General features: G+C 40.3%; 1 protein-coding gene across 1 annotated transcript in view; it reads left to right on the top strand.

The window, feature by feature from the left end:
* Positions 1–19,554, top strand: part of ADGRL4 (adhesion G protein-coupled receptor L4) — a 134,894-nt gene extending 115,340 nt beyond the window's left edge. Inside the window, exons 14-16 of the mRNA XM_020812571.3 lie at positions 13,251–13,342; positions 15,201–15,369; positions 19,065–19,554. Coding sequence (XP_020668230.3) covers positions 13,251–13,342; positions 15,201–15,369; positions 19,065–19,127 — 324 coding nt within the window. The 3' untranslated portion in view covers positions 19,128–19,554. The remainder of the gene's footprint in view (positions 1–13,250; positions 13,343–15,200; positions 15,370–19,064) is intronic.
* The last annotated feature ends 2,027 nt before the right edge of the window (positions 19,555–21,581 follow it).

Genomic DNA, 21,581 nt, shown 5'->3' with positions numbered 1-21,581 from the left:
AGCTTGCAGACAAAGGGCCTTTTCAGCAGCTGCCCCCAGACTATGGAATGCCCTCCCGACTGAGATTCGTCTGGCGCCGACACTGATGACATTTCGGCGTCAGGTCAAAACCTTCCTGTTCCAGAAGGCTTTTAACTGAAATAATATTAGCTGTGGGTCTGATGGCAATTTTATATATATTTTAATTGTATTTTAATTGTACATATCTTTATTGCATTTTAAATGTTGTAAGCCGCCCAGAGACCTTTGGATAGTGTGGGCGGCATATAAATAAATAAATAAATAAATAAATAAATAAATAAATAAATAAATAAATAAATCTTTAGCCTCATAATAAGTAATTAATTATTTCCTTAATCTAGTGTCGTAACAATGAGGAGTATGAACTCATATAATCTGCAGTATTTATGAATGAAACATTTAAAATGTAAAAGCATGTAACAATCATTCAGGATGTACAGCTTAAATATGGTGTTAAGGAAGTTACTCCAAGTGGAGGCTGCTTCTGGGAGGTTAGCTATCTCAGTGGGTAGCTATCTCCGCAGGTCTCGGCTCTTAGAAGCGAGGTAAAGTTCTGGGTCATAATGTTTTGATTAACTCAAAAAATGAAGACTTCTATTATGTTTATGAGAACATTTCCCAGGAAACATAGCCACCTGCTTGGAAAGGGGGAACCATCTGAAAGGATGAAGAAGCCACTGTATTTGGCAAACAAGCAGGAAGATGTAGATGGACTGACAAGCGCCCAGGAGATACCTATGTGAATAACCTAGATAAAGGCAGGGAAGGCTGAGTGAACTTTTCTCTTTAAGAGAAATATTTTGCTGTGTTTTAATAATGTGCTTAGAAATAAGCAATGCTTTTGATTTTGTGTATTTTTACTTTAACAAGTTCAAATACTTTTTCATGCCCGTCATTGAAAATGATAAGGCTTTTTGCTTTTTATGATTTTATTCTTAAGAACTTCAAAATGTCATAGAGATGTTTTCTCTACCTTTACAGGCTATGAGCTTCTGTGTTTTTATGTTTTTGTATTTTTCATTCAAACATGACTAAAATTCTTTCTGGACTTTGCATAGCTATAAGCTTACAACTGAAATGTATTTTCTGACCTCAGTATGCGTTCAAAGCTTAAGCTCAGTATTTATGGATTTTAAGTATTTTAAGCCTATTATTTTTGCATGTCTGTATGACTTTTGGATTCAAGTATATGTGCCTAGTTTTCCTCAGAACTGTAAGACTGACTTTCTTAATTTTAAGCATGGAACCTAGAAATGATGTAAATAAATAGAATTTGTGTTTGTGATATTGAGAAACAGAAGAAAGACTCTTAGAATCCAGAGAGAGGGATGACTGTGTATGAGAAGTTGATCTGGATGTTTCAGCCATGATCCTTTCTTTTAAAAAAAATCTGCTTCAAAAGCCATTTAGAGCGAAGAAGTGGCCAGATTTGGGGGTCGGGAAAGGTGTTGGCCAGGCTTAAGTGTTTTGGCAACAGCCTGCCTTCTCTTTCCAGTCCTTTTCTTCTGGAGTAGCTTTTCTTCCCTCTGCAGCATTTAAATGAGTGTTCCCTCTGAAGCAATAATGTATCTGAAAGAGGCAGAAGAGTCACATGAGGTAGGAATTTGGGAGAAGTCAATTGAAGCATCTTGGAGAAGGTACCCCTTCCTCCCATGCTGATGACAGCATGTTGGGAACATTTGTTCTGTATCACCTTCCCCATCTTTTTTTATTCTAAAACAAAACAAAACAAAACAAAAATCAATATCAGGGCTACCATTTAGTTTATATACCCCTCTGGCAAAGTGGATTTAGCAATGGACTAGGATTCAGGAGTAGAGATGGACACAAACCACTAGTTTGGCAGTTTGTGTCAGTTCACTTAGTGGCCGAACATGTTTCTGACACTTCCCAGCCCCACCTCAGAGACAGCATCTGGAACAGGTCAGGCAGACAAGCCAGGCTGCTGCCTCTGAGTGGGGCACCCACCTGAGGAGGTGGGGCTGGGAAGTGCCAAATGCCCCTTTGGCCACTAAACAAAACAACATGAACCACTAAACTGGCAAATCATGCCCATCTCTAGTGAGGAGACCTGGGTTCAAATTTGACCATGGAAACTTACAGAAGGGCACAACTAAAACCATTTCTTAAATATCTCACTTACCTTGAAAACCTCATTAAGGTCACTGTAAGCTGGGTGCAGCATGACCACACACACACACACACACACACACACACACACACACACACACACACACACACACACACACACACACACACACACACACACACACACACAATTACAGCTTTCCTATCAGCTAACCAAGACAGTACATTCTGCTTCCCAGTATTGTCCTTTCTTTTTCCCTTTCTCATTGAGGTGGCCCACTCTCTTTGGTGAAGTCTTTGTCTAACCTTCCTGACATTTCATGCAGTGCCCTTCCACATATTTCCTATCACACTTTACTGTTCCGCCACCCCACTTGCCAACTCCCTCAACTTCCTCTTAAGGAAAAGAGAGTTGCCTCTTAATAGGCCTGATAAATTACTATTCTTTGATGCTAAGTGACTGAATTTGTAAAGTATTTTCTTTTAAAGTATCTACAGAAAATTGCTTCAGAAAACTACTTAATAACATCTGGCCTTCCTTTAGATAATTCCACAACAAAGGATGGCCAACTAACAAATTCAGTTCTTCCTGTATGCTGACATACGGCAGGAAAGACGTTCAAAGCCAGCTGTTTAAGCAAACTGCCAGCTGAAGATGAAATAACTTGTATTCCTCAGATGTGTGCCTGAATGTGGAGCTGTCTGGATGTTTTACAACTCCGTCATGGATCCTAATACAAAATCTAACACACTGGGATATCATATGATTTTGTGATTCTCTCTGAAGGAACTCAGAATTACAGTGATTCATACTTGCTGTTCTTTCCATCTGTAAACAGACACAATGGTGTTCATACATCGGTAGTTTTCTTTGTATACTGTGGTGTTCAATAGTTTTCATTTAAAAGCTATTTTACTTGTTGTTTAGACAGAAAGCTGCAGAATCAAATAACCTGAAGAATGTAAACAAACTCTGGACAGCTTTGCCTCAGTAAACACCTTTGGGATTAAGCCGTTTGAAAAGATTTAAGAAAACAAATTCAAAAACCAAACTCCAGAGCATCCCTAGTTGTATCGCTGGGGACTGCCAGATAGGTAACTGGTAAGAATCCAGAGCAACTTTGTAACTGGAATGAATCTGGATTCAAAATCTTTTAATCTGAGAATCTACATTCAGTCCCCTCATTGCAACTCATCTGCCTCTCCTTACTAAGATTAATTATAGAGAAACTTACATTGCTGTCAACTGCTGATTATTTTGGCATTCTTCTAAGAGTGGAGGAAGCTTTCTGAATTCTCACATCTAGACCAGTGGTTCTTAACCTTTGTTACTCAGATGCTTTTGAACTGCAACTCCCAGAAACCCCAGTCAGGACAGCTGGTGGTGAAGGCTTCTGGGAGTTGCAGTCCAAAACTCCTAAGTAACCCAAGGTTAAGAACCAGTGATCTAGACTTTTCATTATTAGAAACTGAAGGTGGGGTAAAGGTAAAGGTTCCCCTTGACAATTTTTGTCCAGTCGTGTTCGACTCTAGGGGGCGGTGCTCATCCCCGTTTCCAAGCCATAGAGCCAGGGTTTTGTCCGAAGACAATCTTCCGTGGTCACATGGCCAGTGCAACTTAGACACGGAACGCTGTTACCTTCCCACCGAGGTGGTCCCTATTTGCATGCTTTCAAACCGCTAGATTGGTGGGAGCTGGGACAAGTGATGGGCGCTCACTCCGTCGCATGGATTCGATCTTATGACTGCTTGGTCTTCTGACCCTGTAGCACAGGCTTCTGCGGTTTAGCCCGCAGCACTACCACGTCCCTGAAGGTGAGGTAGCCTGTTATTAAGATTACCTCCCTTTCAAGAACTCATAAAACCAATTTCTTTGTTTGTCAACCCCAATGGACCATATTACTGAAAATTTACATCTTATGCTTTTAATCAACAACCTGATATCCCTGACCTCTGTAACCCCTTTCTTGGACATAACATGCTCTCCTATCACTTCTGTCCTACTTGTTTTACTGTAGGATGGATTCACACGATCTTTATTCTCAACAAAGTGTAAGAAAATCTTTACTTTAGCTTTTGAGGTACGCAGAAAGCCAGTGTGGTGTAGCAGATAGATTGACAGACTAGGACTATGGAGATCAGGGTTCAAATCTCCACTCAGCCATGGAAACTCATTCGGGGAGTGGTACTGGTGAAACCACTCCTTAAATAACTCACTTACCTTGAGGGACCTATTAGGATTGCTATAATTCAGTTCTGATTTGATGGCATTTAACAAGAACAGGGGCGTGCTGGTGCTGCGGGTTAAGCCGCTGAAGCCTCTGTACTGTGAGGTCAGAAGACCTGCCATCGTAAGATCGATCCACGCGACAGAGTGAGCCCCCATTGCTTGTCCCAGCTCCTGCCAACCTAGTGGTTCAAAAGCATGCAAAATGCAAAAATGCGAGTAGATAAATAAGGACCACCTCAGTGGGAAGGTAAACGGCGTTCCATGTCTAGTCATGCTGGCCACATGACCACGGAGGATTGTCTGCGGACAAACACTAGCTTTATGGGTTGGAAACAGAGATGAGCACCGCCGCCTAGAGTCGGACACGACTGGACAAATTGTCAACCTTTACCTTTACCTAACAAGAACACATGAGGTCTGCAGATGTCCAAACCACCTAAACATTAACCTTCCCACCCTCTCCCCCCAAATACATCTAATGTATATTGTAGTTAGTGTAGCTTTCACATTTCTATTACAAGTAAGGGGGGAAGCATATTTTCAATATTGGGGTAAAGATGTCAATCTTTAGAATGAATCATGTTAATTCTGCATCCTGTGTAGTAGATTTCCTGATGTAGCTCTGCTTATGTATTTGGTACTACAAATACTAAATGGAAGTAGACTATCGTAGCAAGCTACCACGACCTACTTGAGCTCCTGTGATTGTCTGAATGGAGCTTGTGTACATATGGGCGGTCTCCCTGTTCTGCTTCCACCTGCAGTTGGAAGGATAAAGGCAGGCTTTTAATAACTTTGATTGAGTCCCTGGATGCTGGCCTTTTGCTTTTCTAAGTATGCTTCAAAAGTGTTAAATGTTTTTTAAATTGCATAATGGATTTTTAATTATTATTGCAGTTTCATTGCTTTTCAGTCTGTAACTTTATGCATTTTTGGTATTATTTGTTTTAACATTGTGAACCACCTTGGGTGCCCCCAATGGGAATAGGTGGCCTACAAATTGAGAGAAAGAAAAAAAATGATAAAATTTATGCAGTTAGCCTTGGATTTTTTTAAAGAATGGGTATGAGAAAAATGTAATGAATATCATTATGAAAAGAGTAGTATTATAAAATATGCCAAACAGATTCCGCTCCTCCAACTATGCAAGTCTATATGTGTTCTTGATATGGAACCCTTTGCTATCTGCTCTCCAAAAGTGCAGAAGGTAAGATGTTAAGTTGGCCTAAGTTGTTGCCAGAGAGAGGATATTTCACAACAAAACCTACCTTGTGTTGTAGTTCTACATCCCAGATACTTTGTTTGATGATGAATTTGATTTTTGATTGCAAATAAGGGCCATTAAACTGTTGACTGAACACCCCCCCCCGAAGTCAGTAATTTCTCTGACATCTGTCTTTCCATTTTTGACAGAATGGCATCCATTAGTGTCAGTGGTACAGGTCCAATCACAAAAAAACTAGACATGACCCCAGGGCACAACTGGCCAAGCTCTCGCACAGTTACCATTGACTATAATATTTGAGAAATTCCACTTGTTCAAAACAAATAGCCATCAACAGTTCAGCATGAATACAATAACACACGCTTAGTTTACACACAAAGTAAAGAATCACCACATTGAGCTCATAGTCGTGTGGCTGTCTTTGAAGTGAAGCTTCATTCTTTTGCACAAGAGAAATATGAGCATTCCATGTATTCGTTTATTTAATTGTGCAGGAACACTGAAGCCTTTTCCTTTGTCAGACAATAGGAATTAGCTGGCTCTTGTCCAGCAGCATCTTGTTTTTATGAGTGTTCTTGGTGTACTTAAAACTGCACAAATAATAGTGTCCTATTTTGTATTTCCCTCTGGTATTCTGCAACTTCTCACCCAGGTACAGCAGATCGTGTTAGACTACAAACAAAAAACAGGTGGGATGACCCACATCCTTAAGAATACGCCATTATTTATTTATTTATTTATTTATTTATTTATTTATTTATTTATTTATTTATTTATTTATTTATTTATTTATTTATTTATTTATTTATTTATTCCATTTATACCCCGCCTATCTGGTCATATTGACCACATATTACAGCAAACAATAACAATTAAGTTACAGGCTCAAATATGTTTGTCAAATGTCTGTACATTCCATACAACCTTGAAAATTTTTCAGATTTTTCATACACTGAGAAGTTGCACATATTGGATATGCCACACCATAAAGACTTGACGAGGACCATGAAAAGATACTAAAAAAGAATATGTTCAAACCAAAATTAAGCATTTGAATTGATAGTGATGATGATAGAACTGCATATGCCATCAATGGCAATCTTACGAATTTGTGACCTTCAAAAGGTCAAACATTTGTGAACTCTCAAGGTCATAGCTTCATTTTTTTAGTCTCATGTTTGATCTCCGTTTTTCTTCCTACTGCTTTCAGTTTTTCCTAGCATTATTGTCTTTTCCACTGAGCCTTGTCTTCTCATTATGTGAGAATTATGACAGCCTCAAAGCAGTCATTTAAGCATCACAATATTGTCCCCAAAATTTGTCTTCACAATTAAAAGACATGAATCTCGAGAAGGAACACAAAAGGGGTGCGTGTTCAAAAGTGGAGAACTGTGCCTGGTGGGAAAGGGGGAGAAAATATATATTTATCTGATTCACTCTTCCTCTGGCAACTTTCCAATCTTCTGGGCTACTCCAGAGCACTGCCAGACTTTGGTGTGAGCATACAACATCTCACCATGCCATCCCAGGATGAGGCATATCCCCTACTTCAGACCATGCCTGCTCTGCAGTGTCCCCTCCAGACTGGGATAATTTGAGAGAGAGGATGCAGGGAAAGCAGAGAAGCAGTGGAATTCACACACTCCTCTTTCCAGAACTGGAGCACCAGTTCCACAAGAAGGACTCCACTGAAAATCTGTGGATCCAACCCACTAATAGGAGATGAAATAAGTAAAGAAGTTGGAAAGTACTTCCAAATTAACTCACATTGAGCAGCATGTGGCCTTAGAAGAAGTTGAATAGGGAACGTAACAATTTGGTCGGGGCCACATATATATAATTTTTTTTCATCCATTAAACCTAGCACATTTTTGCTTAAAAGTTATTCTGAATACATTCTCTGTGTTCTGGTGGCATCTCCCCCATCATTTAATAAGAGCACTGCAGATTAACATAATGCCAGCTAGAGGTGAAATGAATTATTTGATCTATTATTCACCAAACTAACTATCCTACAAAGCAAATCTGCATATAATCTTCATAAAGGTCAACTTAATTGTATAATTAATTTTGAAAACTGGTGGTTTCAGAGACATTAGATGTTATACTTTTAAATATAAAATAGTTTCAGGAAATTTCTCATGCGAAGTAGTGACAGAGTCTCTAAACAACCAATTGACCCTGTTTTCGCTATATGCCACCTATACCTGCGTACCATTTCCTCTTGGCTGGAAAGTTACTTTTAAAAAGTAATCCATTTCTGTTACTTCTTACGGTGTCTCAAAAGCAACCTGTTTTTGATAGTACAATATTGAAAAGCTAACTCATCCCATTGCCAAGGTTGGTTGTTTGATTTTCTTTGCCTTGCACTAGGGGAGATGGGCAAGAGAGTAAGTAGTTCAAGTGTATTCACGAAGGCTTTCACAGCCAGGATCTAATGGTTGTTGTGGGTTTTTCGGGCTCTTTGGCCGTGTTCTGAAGGTTGTTCTTCCTAACGTTTCACCAGTCTCTGTGGCTGGCATCTTCAGAGGACAGCACTCTGTAGTTCAAGTAGCTATAAGCAATAACTATAAGTAGTTACAAGCAATAACTTGTTATTTCCACACTTTGGTATTGCTTAAGCAAAGAGCTTAATCAACTGGTCTAGTGAGATAGGTTATGATGAAGTGAGATAAAGGAAAAAAGATGCTTCCTGAATGTCCATTAGAGGCAATTTCCCACAAGCAGGGTCTTCTCCCTTAGGCTAGAATGACATTTTTAATAGTAAAATTTGGAAATCAACCCTGAGTGCTCACTGGAAGGACAGATCCTGAAGCTGAGGCTCCAATACTTTGGCCATCTCATGAGAAGAGAAGACTCCCTGGAAAAGACACTGATGTTGGGAAAGTGTGAAGGCAGGAGGAGAAGGGGACGACAGAGGATGAGATGGTTGGACAGTGTCATCAAAGCTACCAACATGAATTTGACCAAACTCCAGGAGGCAGTGGAAGATAGGAGGGCCTGGTGTGCTCTGGTCCATGGGGTCACAAAGAGTCGGACACGACTAAATGACTAAACGAACGAACAATGAGGAAATAAGTGGGTGCATCACTAATTTTGTTCCATTAAGCAAGTGAAAGGCACAAGAACAAACTGGCAGAAAAACAATGGAAAACATGCAACTGAAATAATATTTTTAGTTAAAGAGCAATCAAACCCCAGATACAGGGAGGTCAGCTAGAGGACATCAGTACTGACCCCAAATGTTCATGCTTTAAAATACTCATAGCCCTCTGACCTTGAACCCACATCCAGCTCTCCCTCCCTCACTAAACTTGCCCTTAGTCTGGCACAACCTGCGTTTCTGCATGCTGTGTTAATTGAGGGTTGTAATTTCATTCTAAATGGGTGTTTATTTCAAGGAATGTTAACCTCTATGAAGGCCTTTGAGGCAGCATGCAACTTCAAATCAATAGCAGCAGCATATGTAAAACAACAAACTGAAAACCAAATAAATATCAGCAAGTCATATTGATTTAAAAAAACAGGTTCATCCCTTAATACCAAGTGATGTTTAGAATCCAGGAAAACAAGGTAGGCTTTCCTGGATGTCTAAAAGATACTAGTGATGAAATTGTTTCCTATTTGAAGGTTGTGGGGTGAGCAGAAAGGTCCATTTTTACTTCTTGGAGGAGACGCAAAACATCAGGTGTCCTACAAACCTACAAGTGCTGGTTGTCACCTTAGCAGGACTCCCACTGTTGTGGACTACAACCTCCTACAGGTGGCATGTCAACGCAGGACATTGTTTCCAGTGGGATGCAGGCAGAGTGGCGGTTGGCATCTATTGAAAAAAAATGTTTTGCGACTTCCACTACTAGAAAACTATAGCTGGTGGCAGGCAGGCAAGCAAAATTATTATATGGACACACAAAAGTAGGCAGGCAGGCAAGCAAAACTGACGAATCACAAATCAGCAAGCTGTAGTTCTGAGGAAGATCATGGTCAAGGAAGCTGGCCGCTTGATCCTGTAAGTATAAACCATAAAAACAAGGTTTTCATGGTTTATACTTCGCCTTGGCTTATATTCTCCTTGGCTTCAGACACACAGTCACTCACAGAGAGAGAGAGAGAGAGATACCAAAATGGATCAAGGCTCAGCAGAAGATAATGAGGCACAAGAGGAGGACTGTTGGCAGATCACGGGCCCCAAGCAACGTGGATTCATTTATCTCAGGAAACAATTTCTCTCCTACCAGGGGAGAAAGAAAGTAGTCACTCATAGCAATTTGTATTACTCTGTATGTATTTGAAGGTGCAGGAGTATCTATGCATGTGCATTGGGTACTTTCCTGGGCTTGATGCCACCGCAGACCATTGAAAGGGCAACCAAGCAGACAAATGTCTATGGATGTATTATCTGGAATCACTTAGGCTCCTTCACACCTTTGGTTAAATGCAAGGTGTGAGAAGCAGCCATAAATGGGCATAATTTTATCCCTCCTCCAACCTATATGTGCATTCAGATGGATATGCAAAAAGCGTTATAGTAAACAAGGTGATGGATTTTGAAGCAATTATTCATTGTCTGAAATCCTGTTATTTAACATAGTTACTTGCAACTAGAGTAGGCCTCTTGAATCAATGGAACTTATGGAGGAGTTGACTCACCAAATCTCCAATGAAAGTAACTTTTCTTTGTGAATAATTTTTTTTTCAAATTAGACCATAGCTTGTAACAAGCAAGCCTAGTTTAAAACTCCTGACTTTTCTCAGCTCTCCATCCTCTGTGTGCAGAATTTCTTTAAAATAAATAATGGGTGGGCAACTGCATCACTCCAGATGTTTTGGACATATGCCTTCTATCAGCTCTAAGTAAAGGTAAAGATGATAGGAAGTGTGGTCCAAGAAAATCTATAGGCATTTATCTTTGCCTGAAGGTGACAAGCCCATGTTCTAGAAGTTATTTAAGGGCAGGATGTTACATTTGTTCCCCACCTGAATAGTTATAATATATAATTAACAATAAAATGCTATTGAAATATGTCATTTCATGACTTTGGGTTCTTCCAGACAGAGCAGGACATTTGTTCTCCTTTAAGTACTGGGTTCTGCATTGATGTTATCAGTATTTTTCTTGGCATCCATATGACATTCCCATTATCTCAGATTTCTGCAGTTTTCTCTTCCTTTTTATTCTACTCTGAACTCTGCCCTTTTTAACCATGGCAGAGTTTGCAGTTTAGAATTTTTGTGAGACCCCAGTCAGATGCTTTAAACAAGAGTCACAGAAGAAAAGCTCCAATCTGGAGCAGTGGAATTCTTATAGATAGCTTTAAAAGTTGCAACTTTCCTAGAGAGTAGAGAATAATATATAATCGGCCATCCAGTCAATTCTGATTTATGGCAACCCTTTATGGGGTTTTCCAATTAGAGAATACACAGAAGTAGTTTACCATTCCCTTCTTATGGAGGTGCCCCGAAACTGTGCAGGTTGCCTAAGGCCACCCAGGCTGGCTTTACTCACAGGAGGCACAGTGGGGAATCGAACTCCCAAACTCTGGCTCCACAGTCAGATAACTAAACCACTGAGATATAGAGGGAAGAGAGATACAGTAGGTACAAACTCCAGTAAACACCAAGCTCCCTTGGACTCAAGTGATACAAGGGGGAGGCAATAATCCATCCAGAACAGTCATCTGATACAAGTCCAGTGACACAAAATGTTCGCCTCAAAAATGATGTAAGTATTACAATTCTCTTGAGACTCAAATTAAAATGCAAGGCATAGAAGTATTTCAGACTTTAACCCTTTCACACCTCTACCTGCTTCTCCCTTCCTATTAAACTCTGATTTCTGGCCAAACTGTCAGCTGCGGTATTGTCAGCAGCAAGGGTGTTCAAACTGAGAAGGGAGGAGCGAAGCCTTTGTAGGCTTTCCTATTATCAATAGCACCAGGGCAAAAGAATCTGGTGGCTTGGGAGGAAAAAGTATTTTCTATGGGGTACCGGTGTCCTTTTTCATTGGGGTGGGCAACTTCAGGAGACACTGTTCACCCATACCTGCTGGCTACTAGAATAGTCCCATTGAACATGATGGGCAGCATCCTTCGATATATAAAAAGAACACATTATAGCAGATACCAGAGTATGTTAAGGGCCTCTTTTCTCCCCACAGCTGGCATGCAGTTATTTCTAGTTATGCTGCAGTTGCTGCTTTCATTAGTCCAGCTGATAAACTAAAGAGAAACAGGAAGGGGGATTGGAGAATCAGCAGTTTGAATGTGTAGAAACACAGGAGCTGTGGTTTCACGGAGAAGCAAATAGAGTACAGCTTTGTTTTTGACTCAATCAAGCTACTTATTTCACTAAGTTCCTTGTTTTGCACTGGGATTCCATATTTTCTTCCCTGTTGCATGTTAGTGAAACAAGTGGAAAGGTCCATATAGTCATCTGTAGGATGCTACGTTTTAGCTACAGTAACCACCAAAACATGACCAAAAAGCAGTATAAAAGATGGCACAAAATTGCAAATGCTCGTGTATATTGTCAGTGATTTAGGTATCTGGCTGTGGAGGAAGAGGCTGGAAGTTTGATTCCCCACTGGGCTTCCTGTGAGTAAAGCCAGCTCATGTGGCCTTGAGCAAGCTGCACAGTCCCAGGGGACACACACACACACACACACACACACACACACACACACACAGATAGAGAGAGGGGGGGGAGGGAGAGGGAGAGAGAGAGGGGAATGATAAACCACCTCGGTATTCTTTACCTGGAAAACCCTGAAAAAAAAGATACAAATTTAGACATTATGGAATTACAGTGCATCTCACCCAAGTAGAGAAGCTGAATCAGCTGTCTAGATACACATGGTGGGTGGGTCACTTCAAGGTCCTGCTCTCTCTCCTAAGGGTTGTTTATCTTTAGAACAGACTTGGACTGGACAGCCTTTAAAATGGAGGAAATGTGTATGCGTGTGTTTGTGTGTGTGTGTAAATAATATATATCTTATTTAAGGGAACCTGCCCAGATGGGAACACACGTTTTGGATCAAATTCTGATCTTGAAACATACAGTGAATTTCCCACACATTCAGTAAACACTTTTGCAGGCTGCTGTTAGTTATGTACTTGAAAGGATATAGAGTTACAATCCTCTTTGACCCAGGTTACAGTGGGGTCTTGACTTACAAACGGCTCGACATACGAACATTTCGACTTACGAACCGCTCTCATAGGAATATATGGACTTGACTTACGAACTTAGATTCGAGTTACGAACTCTTTTTTTCCCTTTTTTTAAAGCTAAGTCATCTTAGGTTAAAAGGAAAAAAGGAAAAAATATCCCCCTCTAGTGGCAGAAGGCGGAATAGCAGCTTCCCATTAGTTTCTATGGACGAAAAGAGCAGATACAGATTAAATGGTTTTCAATGCATTCCTATGGGAAATGCAGATTCGACTTAAGAACTTTTCGACCTGAGAACTGCCTTCCAATACGGATTAAGTTCGTAAGTCGAGACCCCACTGTACTATTATAGTACTTCTTGGTGTTTTATGAAAGTGATTTGATGGGGTGGGGGGGGTCCCTTGTCAAAGGTGGAGAAAATATTTGATTTGTTTGCTTTTAGTGTATAAATACTGCTGTAATTCCAACATGTACATTTTAAACTGAGTGGCGGGGGAACCCCTTTTATATTTCTTTCAGGTTAATTTGATGGCATTTGGTGTCATCATCTACAAAGTATTTCGACAAACAGCCATGCTAAAGCCAGAAGTTAGCTGCTATGAAAACATACGGTAAATTTCAACTTCAGCATTTTTATTTTATTTATTTATTTATTACCTTGGTCGATTTCAAAATAATCACACACTGATGTAATTCTGTTTTAGCTTATGATGCTTTAGCATTACTGAAGCATTCTTGTTTGGATTTCCTTAATAACAAGGAATGTATACATGTCTTGCTGACAAATGCCCAAGGCTCACACTGAGTTTTAATTATATAGCCATTTATTTAAACGGCACCGATCCCAATGACCTTTTTGTATGAAGACTATTTAGAAGCATAATTTCACTGAAACAGAAAAGCCCTTCACACATCATAAAGTGCCAGGAAATTTGAATAAACATTACATAATCTGTCCCTTTAGAGATTAAAACAAGTTTATTAAAATTCTTGAGTGAAACTATTGATGAATTGATTAACATTTTTTGGCCTCTAATTCAGAGCAGAGTTGGGGGAACTTCTTCCTAAGAACTGTACTTCAAACACAAGTACAGTCTTTGTTCTGAGAACCCCATGGTTTCTGAAGAAACCAAACTTATAGCACAGTCCAATTTAGGAGTGTAAGATTATACGTAACTGCACTCGAGTAATTTCTATCAGGTTCAGGGGCATTTATGCCAGATATCTAGGATTGTGGCCTAAATCTCATTTATTCCATTAAACCAAAGTTATATACATATTGTCCTCCACTACTGAAATCAACGGAATTTAAAAAATGCCTATCTCTGTCTGTACCCTACCCTTATCTTAGGAAAGACAGAAATGGGGATTCGTTCATTTGTTCCTTTCCCCCCACCTTTTTTCACATAAACATTTTACTTCATGCACTGCTGTGATTTTTCCATCAATTCATTCTCTTTAAAACTGATTTATAGAGACCTTGAAAACCGTTTGTGCTGGAAAAAAACTGGAGGGTGCTACAGGGACCATTGAAAACAACTCACTGTTTTTGTTGCTTAGAAACACTCCTGCAGTTTCCACTCACTGCACTAGATTTATAGTTCGGATTTAGCAATTGTTTGATTGATCACTTTCTTCCTTTCCTTGCCCTATCAACTCTCACAGTGCGCTGCTTCTAATGAAGTCAAAAATTTATTCACGTCTCAGGAAGCAACCAAAGAAAAAGAGCACGAAAAGGGGAGGGCTCTTTTTCCTGTGTGTGTTCAAAGAATGTCCAGAAACTGCTGGACTGAAAATGAAAGGGAAAACTAATCAGTGGGCCTATTTGCAAGACAACATGGTGTAATTTGTCAGAGTCCACAAGCAATGCTAGATATGCTTATATTACAGTGTGCTAACCAAAAAGAGAGGTGAAATCACAAGCACTTGATGTGTATGGGATTTGGGCCCCAGTACTCGACCACTGCAGCAATTTAAACTTCTTTTACATTGCACAAGCCGCCCCCTTCTTATAGTAGAGAAAGCCTGGTTTTGCAGCCAGCACTATCTCCAAGGCTGTAACTGAGAAATGGCCAAAGTATCCCTTTGATGCCACGCACATGTCCTGACCTAAGAGCATGCAATGCTTTGTTGTTTTTTTCCAGGGTGTCTTAAGGGGTATCCTTCATAACAGACATATGCTTTACCTTTGGGAATTTCACAAACAGCAGATTTTTAAATCAAATCATATGGCTCTGCAGCACACCAGAGAAAACAGTTTTGAAGATTAAGGCAGCCAGTTGTTGGCCTGTTTTGACCTTTCCTCAGTGATTATTTGTTAGGAAGGAATGAGGCCGGGACCATTCAGGCAGCAGCACAGCAGCACAGCCTAAAGGAAAATCCATGTAACTGCAGGGCAGCTCTTAGTGGAGCAATTATGCAGAAAGTGAGAGGGAGAAAATGCTCATGTCTCTGATTTTATTTTATTAGGTCTTGTGCACGAGGTGCTCTTTCCTTGCTCTTTCTTCTGGGTGCTACCTGGATTTTCGGCGTGCTGCATGTCATCCAAGGATCAGTAGTCACAGCATATCTTTTTACCATCTTCAATGCATTTCAGGGACTGTTCATCTTCATCTTTCTCTGTGTCTTATCCCGAAAAGTAAGTAGGCTCAAAGAACACACAAAAACATCCATGCACGTACATATGCTAAGGCCATGCTCACACCTAATCGGCTAAAAAATACGGATTCTCTTTATGCTGGTGTGTTTTTGTTTATTTGTTTGCATGTTTGACATTCCTTTCCAAAAGTTTTCTTTTCACCCTTTGCTTTTACACAAAGAGATTGTTGTTTCACAGGGACATGAAGTGCAGAAGGCAAGTGGATGCATACAAGCTCGGGCAGCTTCGCCAGGCCTGTGACCAAGAAGCTGCTGTTAAACCAATAAGAAAGGTTGAAGCTTATTTGTGGTAACACTGATAGGATTTTCAAGTTCTGTGAGATATTTGCAGAGCATTTTTATCAGAGGCTTCCCTGGCTGAGTGGAGCTTTGAACACAGGTCTTCTGGTCGTAGTCTATCACTCTATCCACTGTACAACACGGGCTCTCATCCATTTTATACTCTGCGTCCAAACCATGTGGTTGTAAGTGGCAATGCACATATCTTTCATGCCAAGAATCACAAGCACTGTGTTTGGATGGGCAAAATAAAAAAAAATGTACACGATGCAGGATACAAGGACTTCCTCGTAAACCCTTCATTTTAGTTTCTATATTATACGGTCTTAGAAGCCCAATGTGACAGGAACTGATGGGCAAACGTAAAAGATTTCAGAATTGGTGCATACAGCTGTGTCCTGAGACACTCATTAACAGTTGCTATTGTACAGCAAGTCTCCAGCAAAAGCATGAGTGAAAAAATGAGAGTGCACCAACACAGTAATGTTGTCCACAGACATTTGAGGGCATTCATTGTTTTTATTGCTATTGTTGTTGATGATGATTTTGAATCAATCATCCCAATATTGGCATCCAGACATAAAAGAGCAATTGTTGTTTCATGTTCTGAGAGATGGACATCCGGAAATGTCTCCTGCCCCATTATTCCGCACCCTGCCATTATTTCTCTCCCCTTTTCTCTGCCTTGTGTACCCTGACTCCACCAGACAAACATCTTCCCTCCACCCTGTTTCTCATTCCATTGCACTACCCCAAAAGCTTTTTTTATTTCAGCCTGTCTATCTCACTATGTCACCATACTCCCCTTTTTAATTTTCATTTTGCAGTTTTTGTGCTATATTAGTGAATTGGTGTGTGAAATTTTCCTTATGGTCATCATATTCCCCCCTGCTTTTCCTCACATAATAATCTGTTGCTAATGCTATACAGGTGTTGGTATGAAACATGGACTACTCTGTGGTGCATTGAAAGTGTACTTGTTGACATATACTCATTTCCATTACTTGCATGGAAGAAGCTGGATAAATAAAAATTCAACCGTTCATCATCACCACCATTATATTTGTGGATGACCTTTGCTTGAGCTTCCAGTCCTGTGTTCTCAAAAAACAAACATCCAAAGGAGGGCACCATTACAAAGCACTTACTGTATTTATATTCCGAAAATGAGAAATGGAAAATACAACATTTTGATAGGGATGAAACATCATCCATGGCATTAAAAGGCACCTATGTGGATAACCAGTGTGGTATAGTGGATAAAGTGATGGACTAGGACTCAAGAGGCCTGGATTTGAATCCTCGCTTAGCCACAGAAGCTCACTGGGGCTATGGAACCCATAAAGCCACTCCTTAAATATCTCACATTGAAAACCCTTTTAGAGTTACTATAACTTGGTTCTGACTTGTATAATAATGTGTCTCAGTGCAAAACATATTCACAAAGTGAAATGGAGTGACAGTTTGTCTCGCTGCGCTAAGATATGTTTTCTCCCTTCTTAACATGGGGAATTGGAAGAAGGAAGACAGAAAAAGAAAATAAGCAAAGAGTTGTATGGAAAGCAAAGAGATGAGAATGGGACTCAGTGATGGATGAAGGAGTTCAGCTAAAACACATCCACAAGGACTTGTCAATGCAGAATATGTACCCTCAAACAGGACAACTCAGTATGCATCAGTGTGGTACTCAGTACAATGGAGTACTTGGTCCACAAAGGCAGATCATGCACCAGTGCAAATCTGAGCAATACAGAACAAAAACAAAAGCAAATCCTAGCATTGGCATAACAAATCCCAAAACATATAAGACTACAGGATTCATCTCAATTTGACACTGCTGATACCAGTTTCAGCCTAGTGTCAAACAGTACCAATACTGAGGGTGCAAGGAAAGCTGAACACATGCTCGGTGTGGATGAGTCCTGAGCTACAGCATAATCAGAGCTGTGGAAAGTGACTTTTTCAAATTCCGACTGCAGTTTTGCTTGGCTTGAAAGTACCATTTTTTCTAGAGCACTGCTCTTACAGCTAAGAGTAAAAAAAGAATTCTATTTGATGCCGTTTTCCTCTTTTCTCCAGTAGGAACAGCATGTGAGGGAGAGCTTTCTTCCTCTTCTTTCCTTCCAAAGGCAAAACCCATATGCAATTATTCTCTGCTCAATAATAAAAAGTGTCCTTTTTTGTCTGCCAACATCTGATCCTCCAGAAGCTGTGGTTCTCCTGTCAGCTCCTAGCCAACATGGCCAATGGCCAGGGACTGTGGGAGCTCGGCAATATCTGAGAGTGACAGGGTGCTCAGCATCGATCTGTCCGGATGATGGGACAAGCAGAGCAGGCAAAAATATTGAGGCTTGGCTGGATAGCTCAGTGAGTTAGCTACCTGGCTACAGAGACAGAAGGTGGGAATTCAGTTCCCCATTGTGACTCCCAAAAGAGCCAGGCTGTGTGATCCTGGGCAAGCTGCACAGTCCCAGAATGCCCCCAGAGGAAGGGAATGGTAAACCACTTCTGAGTACTCTCTACCTTGAACACCCTGAAAAGGGTCGCCGAAATCAACTCGATGGTACATGGCATTTGTTCTCCTACAGAGCAAATTGTGAGAACATATCGAAGTTAAAAAAAGGAATTTGCATGTGTTAATTTATATTTTGTTGTTTTGGTAAGATTCAAAATGGATAATCTGAAAACCCTGCTGAAGGTTTTCGATCTCTTTCTACCTGGAACCTCCAGGAATGTAGACAAAATATGGAGAAACGCACAGCAGGCCGGGTGTAAGCTTTGTGGAGAGTTCATACAAGTATTATAGTCTGCAAAGGGATTAGTGAACAAAGCTGTTGCTTCAGCTGTTGTCATGGTAACCGTAAACATGTGATCTAGGTCCTGGAAGGGTCTTGCATGGGGGGGGGGAAGGAGAGATAATATAATTAGGGGAGGAGAAGCTGGGAGATGAATCCTACAATTCTAGTTGTATTAACTTGGAAGTTCCAATTAATTCAATGGGCCAGACTTCCAAGTAAGTGTATTAAGGATTGCAGCATTATATGAATAAAGTAATTCATGCACATACATAATTCACAATCATGTCCTAAGACTCTAAAATCTGATTTATATCTCACAGATCTGGGATTTAAGAAGCAAGGCATTTTAAATTGTACAGCAGTAATCTTATGAAATAATTAAAGAGGTTTACCAATTACAGTCATCTGATTCTGGACTGAAGCCTTTGTGCAAGACCCTGTAGTCTGGGTTCTGAAAACTCCCTTTGCATCATTTGTAATCCTCTCCAAAACCAAATTATGGAAAACAGAATAAGCCATGCTATCTGGAAGATGCTTAGAAAATGCATATATTTACCTGTTAATAAACCACTGTGTTCGTTTCATCTTTCCACTGCAGATCCAGGATGAATACTCCAGGTTATTCAGAAACGTCCCTTGCTGTTTTGGATGCTTAAGGTAAATTGATGGAAAGCTAAGATGAGCAGCACCATGGAAGAAAGGAGAAAACGAGAGGCTTTAGAAAAATTGCTATATTGTGAAAGTATGAAATGAACGACTGAGCTGTCATCTCTCTTAAATCAATTACTTTCTCTCCAGTGTAGGTATTGTACTTAAATGTGCATTCAGGCACACTATATTGTGTACAAACTGCATATTTGTACAAGACGGACTGGTTTATTATGTAAAAAATAAGACTTCTAAAGAAGCTCAGGACTCTTCAGAGCTGATGACTGTAGCCCAAAAGGAAGCGAACCCTGTGTGCAAAGCTGTTTCTGAGAGTCGCTTTGCTGTTAAGGTCATACCTGCTGAGTTGGAAATGAAAATAATTTTGTTTATTGCTATTTGAAGAAAATAAACTCCACTAGAGTGTTAATATTAAAAAAAAATTACTTTTATCAAACCTCAGTTTCCCCTGTTGAAAGCAGCTGGATCAAAAACAGGATGAGGGTCCATTCTTTTGTCATGACATTAGAGGGGTTCACATGAGCCTTGTATTCACTGAAAGCATGGGTGAGGGCTTAACAAGGTTCTGCTACCTTGTCTGTCTTGCATCCATGACAGTGTACCTTAAGCATGGATTCAGCAAGCATGTGGAAGGACCTTATATAAGGTACATCATATGCACATTACAAGTCTGTGTATGTCTTCTCCTTCAATTGGAGGAAGGCCATATGCCTAGTGGAGTAAATATATAACATCAGTTTCATAACCATCTAATGCACATCATCTGAGTGGGAGAAGACGTGCCCCATCAGTTTCAACATAGGAAGGAGGCAGAAAGCTGTCATGAGTATAACCACTTCACTTCTGCTTTCAACATGTAAAGGATTCGATGTGGAATGGAATGGACTTCTCTTTTCTAAGTACTGTTCATATGGAATAATATACATGGAAGTATACAAAATGTATCCTGCGGTTTTGCTTGGTAAGTAGTATGAAAGCATGGGGTACAGCTGGCTGCAACATTGGTCCATCTGTGGATTCATACATAAGGAGTGTTAGTACATATACCATTACTCTGCCTTCCAGAAGCTGGCAGATCCAGTTGCCAGATGTGTTGGATGAGAATTCTCACCCTCCTTAACCAGAATAGCTGATAGTCCTGCTTTCTGAGTATGGTGTGAGTTATAGTCCATTGCCTCTGGAGAGCCTCAGATTGAGAAAGGCTGCAATAGTCTCCTTCAGATACACTCATGGAAGGTAACCCTGACACACTTAGGTTCCCCTTTGCACATTTACTCAGTCATCTGAAGATAATCAACACACAAATCTAAAAACAGGTATTTTCTGTGGCCTTCTATCAGGGTAGAACTACAGATTGCAAGAGAAATGTAGCCTTTCCAACCTGCGCTTGTCTTTGAAAGTGTTACACTGGGAGGAGAAGAGATATTTGCAGGAGAGGATCAGCAAGGAGGTGATATTTGCCTTCCCGGCCACCTCAGACTTGTTCTAATACAAAAACTGAAAATCCAGCTGGGGAAAAACAATCTAAAGACACAGAAGGCTACAGTTGATTAATCCTGACTGCAACAAGTCCACCACATTTATGCATAGCACCATTCAGCTCTGCTCATCATTGATAAACAAAGCATGCCTCTAACTCACTTCATTAGATAGCAGAGATACCTGGAAGTATTGCCATTGGGGCTTCAGTACCCATAAACCAAATTCACCTTTCTCCTGAAAAGTTGTACAAAATATTTTAAAATAACAATGCTGTTACTTTCTTTAAGGGCCTAATTACTTAGGCATTTCAACCATTTCAATTCCTTCCTTCCTTCCTTCCTTCCTTCCTTCCTTCCTTCCTTCCTTCCTTCCTTCCTTCCTTCCTTCCTTCCTTCCTTCCTTCCTTCCTTCCTTCCTTTATTTATTTATTTATTTATTTATTTATTTGTTGTTGTTGTTGTTGTTGTTGTTGTTTAGTTGTTAAGTCATGTCCAACTCTTTGTGACCCCATGGACCAGAGCACACCAGGCCCTCCTGTCTCCCACTGCCTCCCGGAGTTGGGTCAAATTCATGTTGGTAGCTTCGGTGACACTCTCCAACCATCTTGTCCTCTGTCGTCCCCTTCTCCTCTTGCCCTCACACTTTCTCAACATCAGGGTCTTTTCCAGCGATTCTTCTCCAGGAAGTCATATTTATGTACAGTCACATGGTATATATTTTACTGGGCGCATTCACACAGATGTCTTATATATATAAAGTGCTCCTGAAACAGAATGGAAAATGGGTCGATATCATTGGGATGGCATGTGTAGCCTACATGTGTGAGGGCAAGAGGAGAAGGGGATGACAGAGGACAAGATGGTGCTCCTGAAACAGAATGGAAAATGGGTCGATATATATATATATATATAGGCTACACATGCCATCCCAATGATATTGACCCATTTTCCATTCTGTTTCTGGAGCA

The sequence above is a fragment of the Pogona vitticeps genome, chromosome 4 (genome assembly GCF_051106095.1).
Source record: "Pogona vitticeps strain Pit_001003342236 chromosome 4, PviZW2.1, whole genome shotgun sequence".
Lineage (NCBI taxonomy): Eukaryota > Metazoa > Chordata > Lepidosauria > Squamata > Agamidae > Pogona > Pogona vitticeps.
This window is presented reverse-complemented; position numbering and strand designations above follow the sequence as displayed.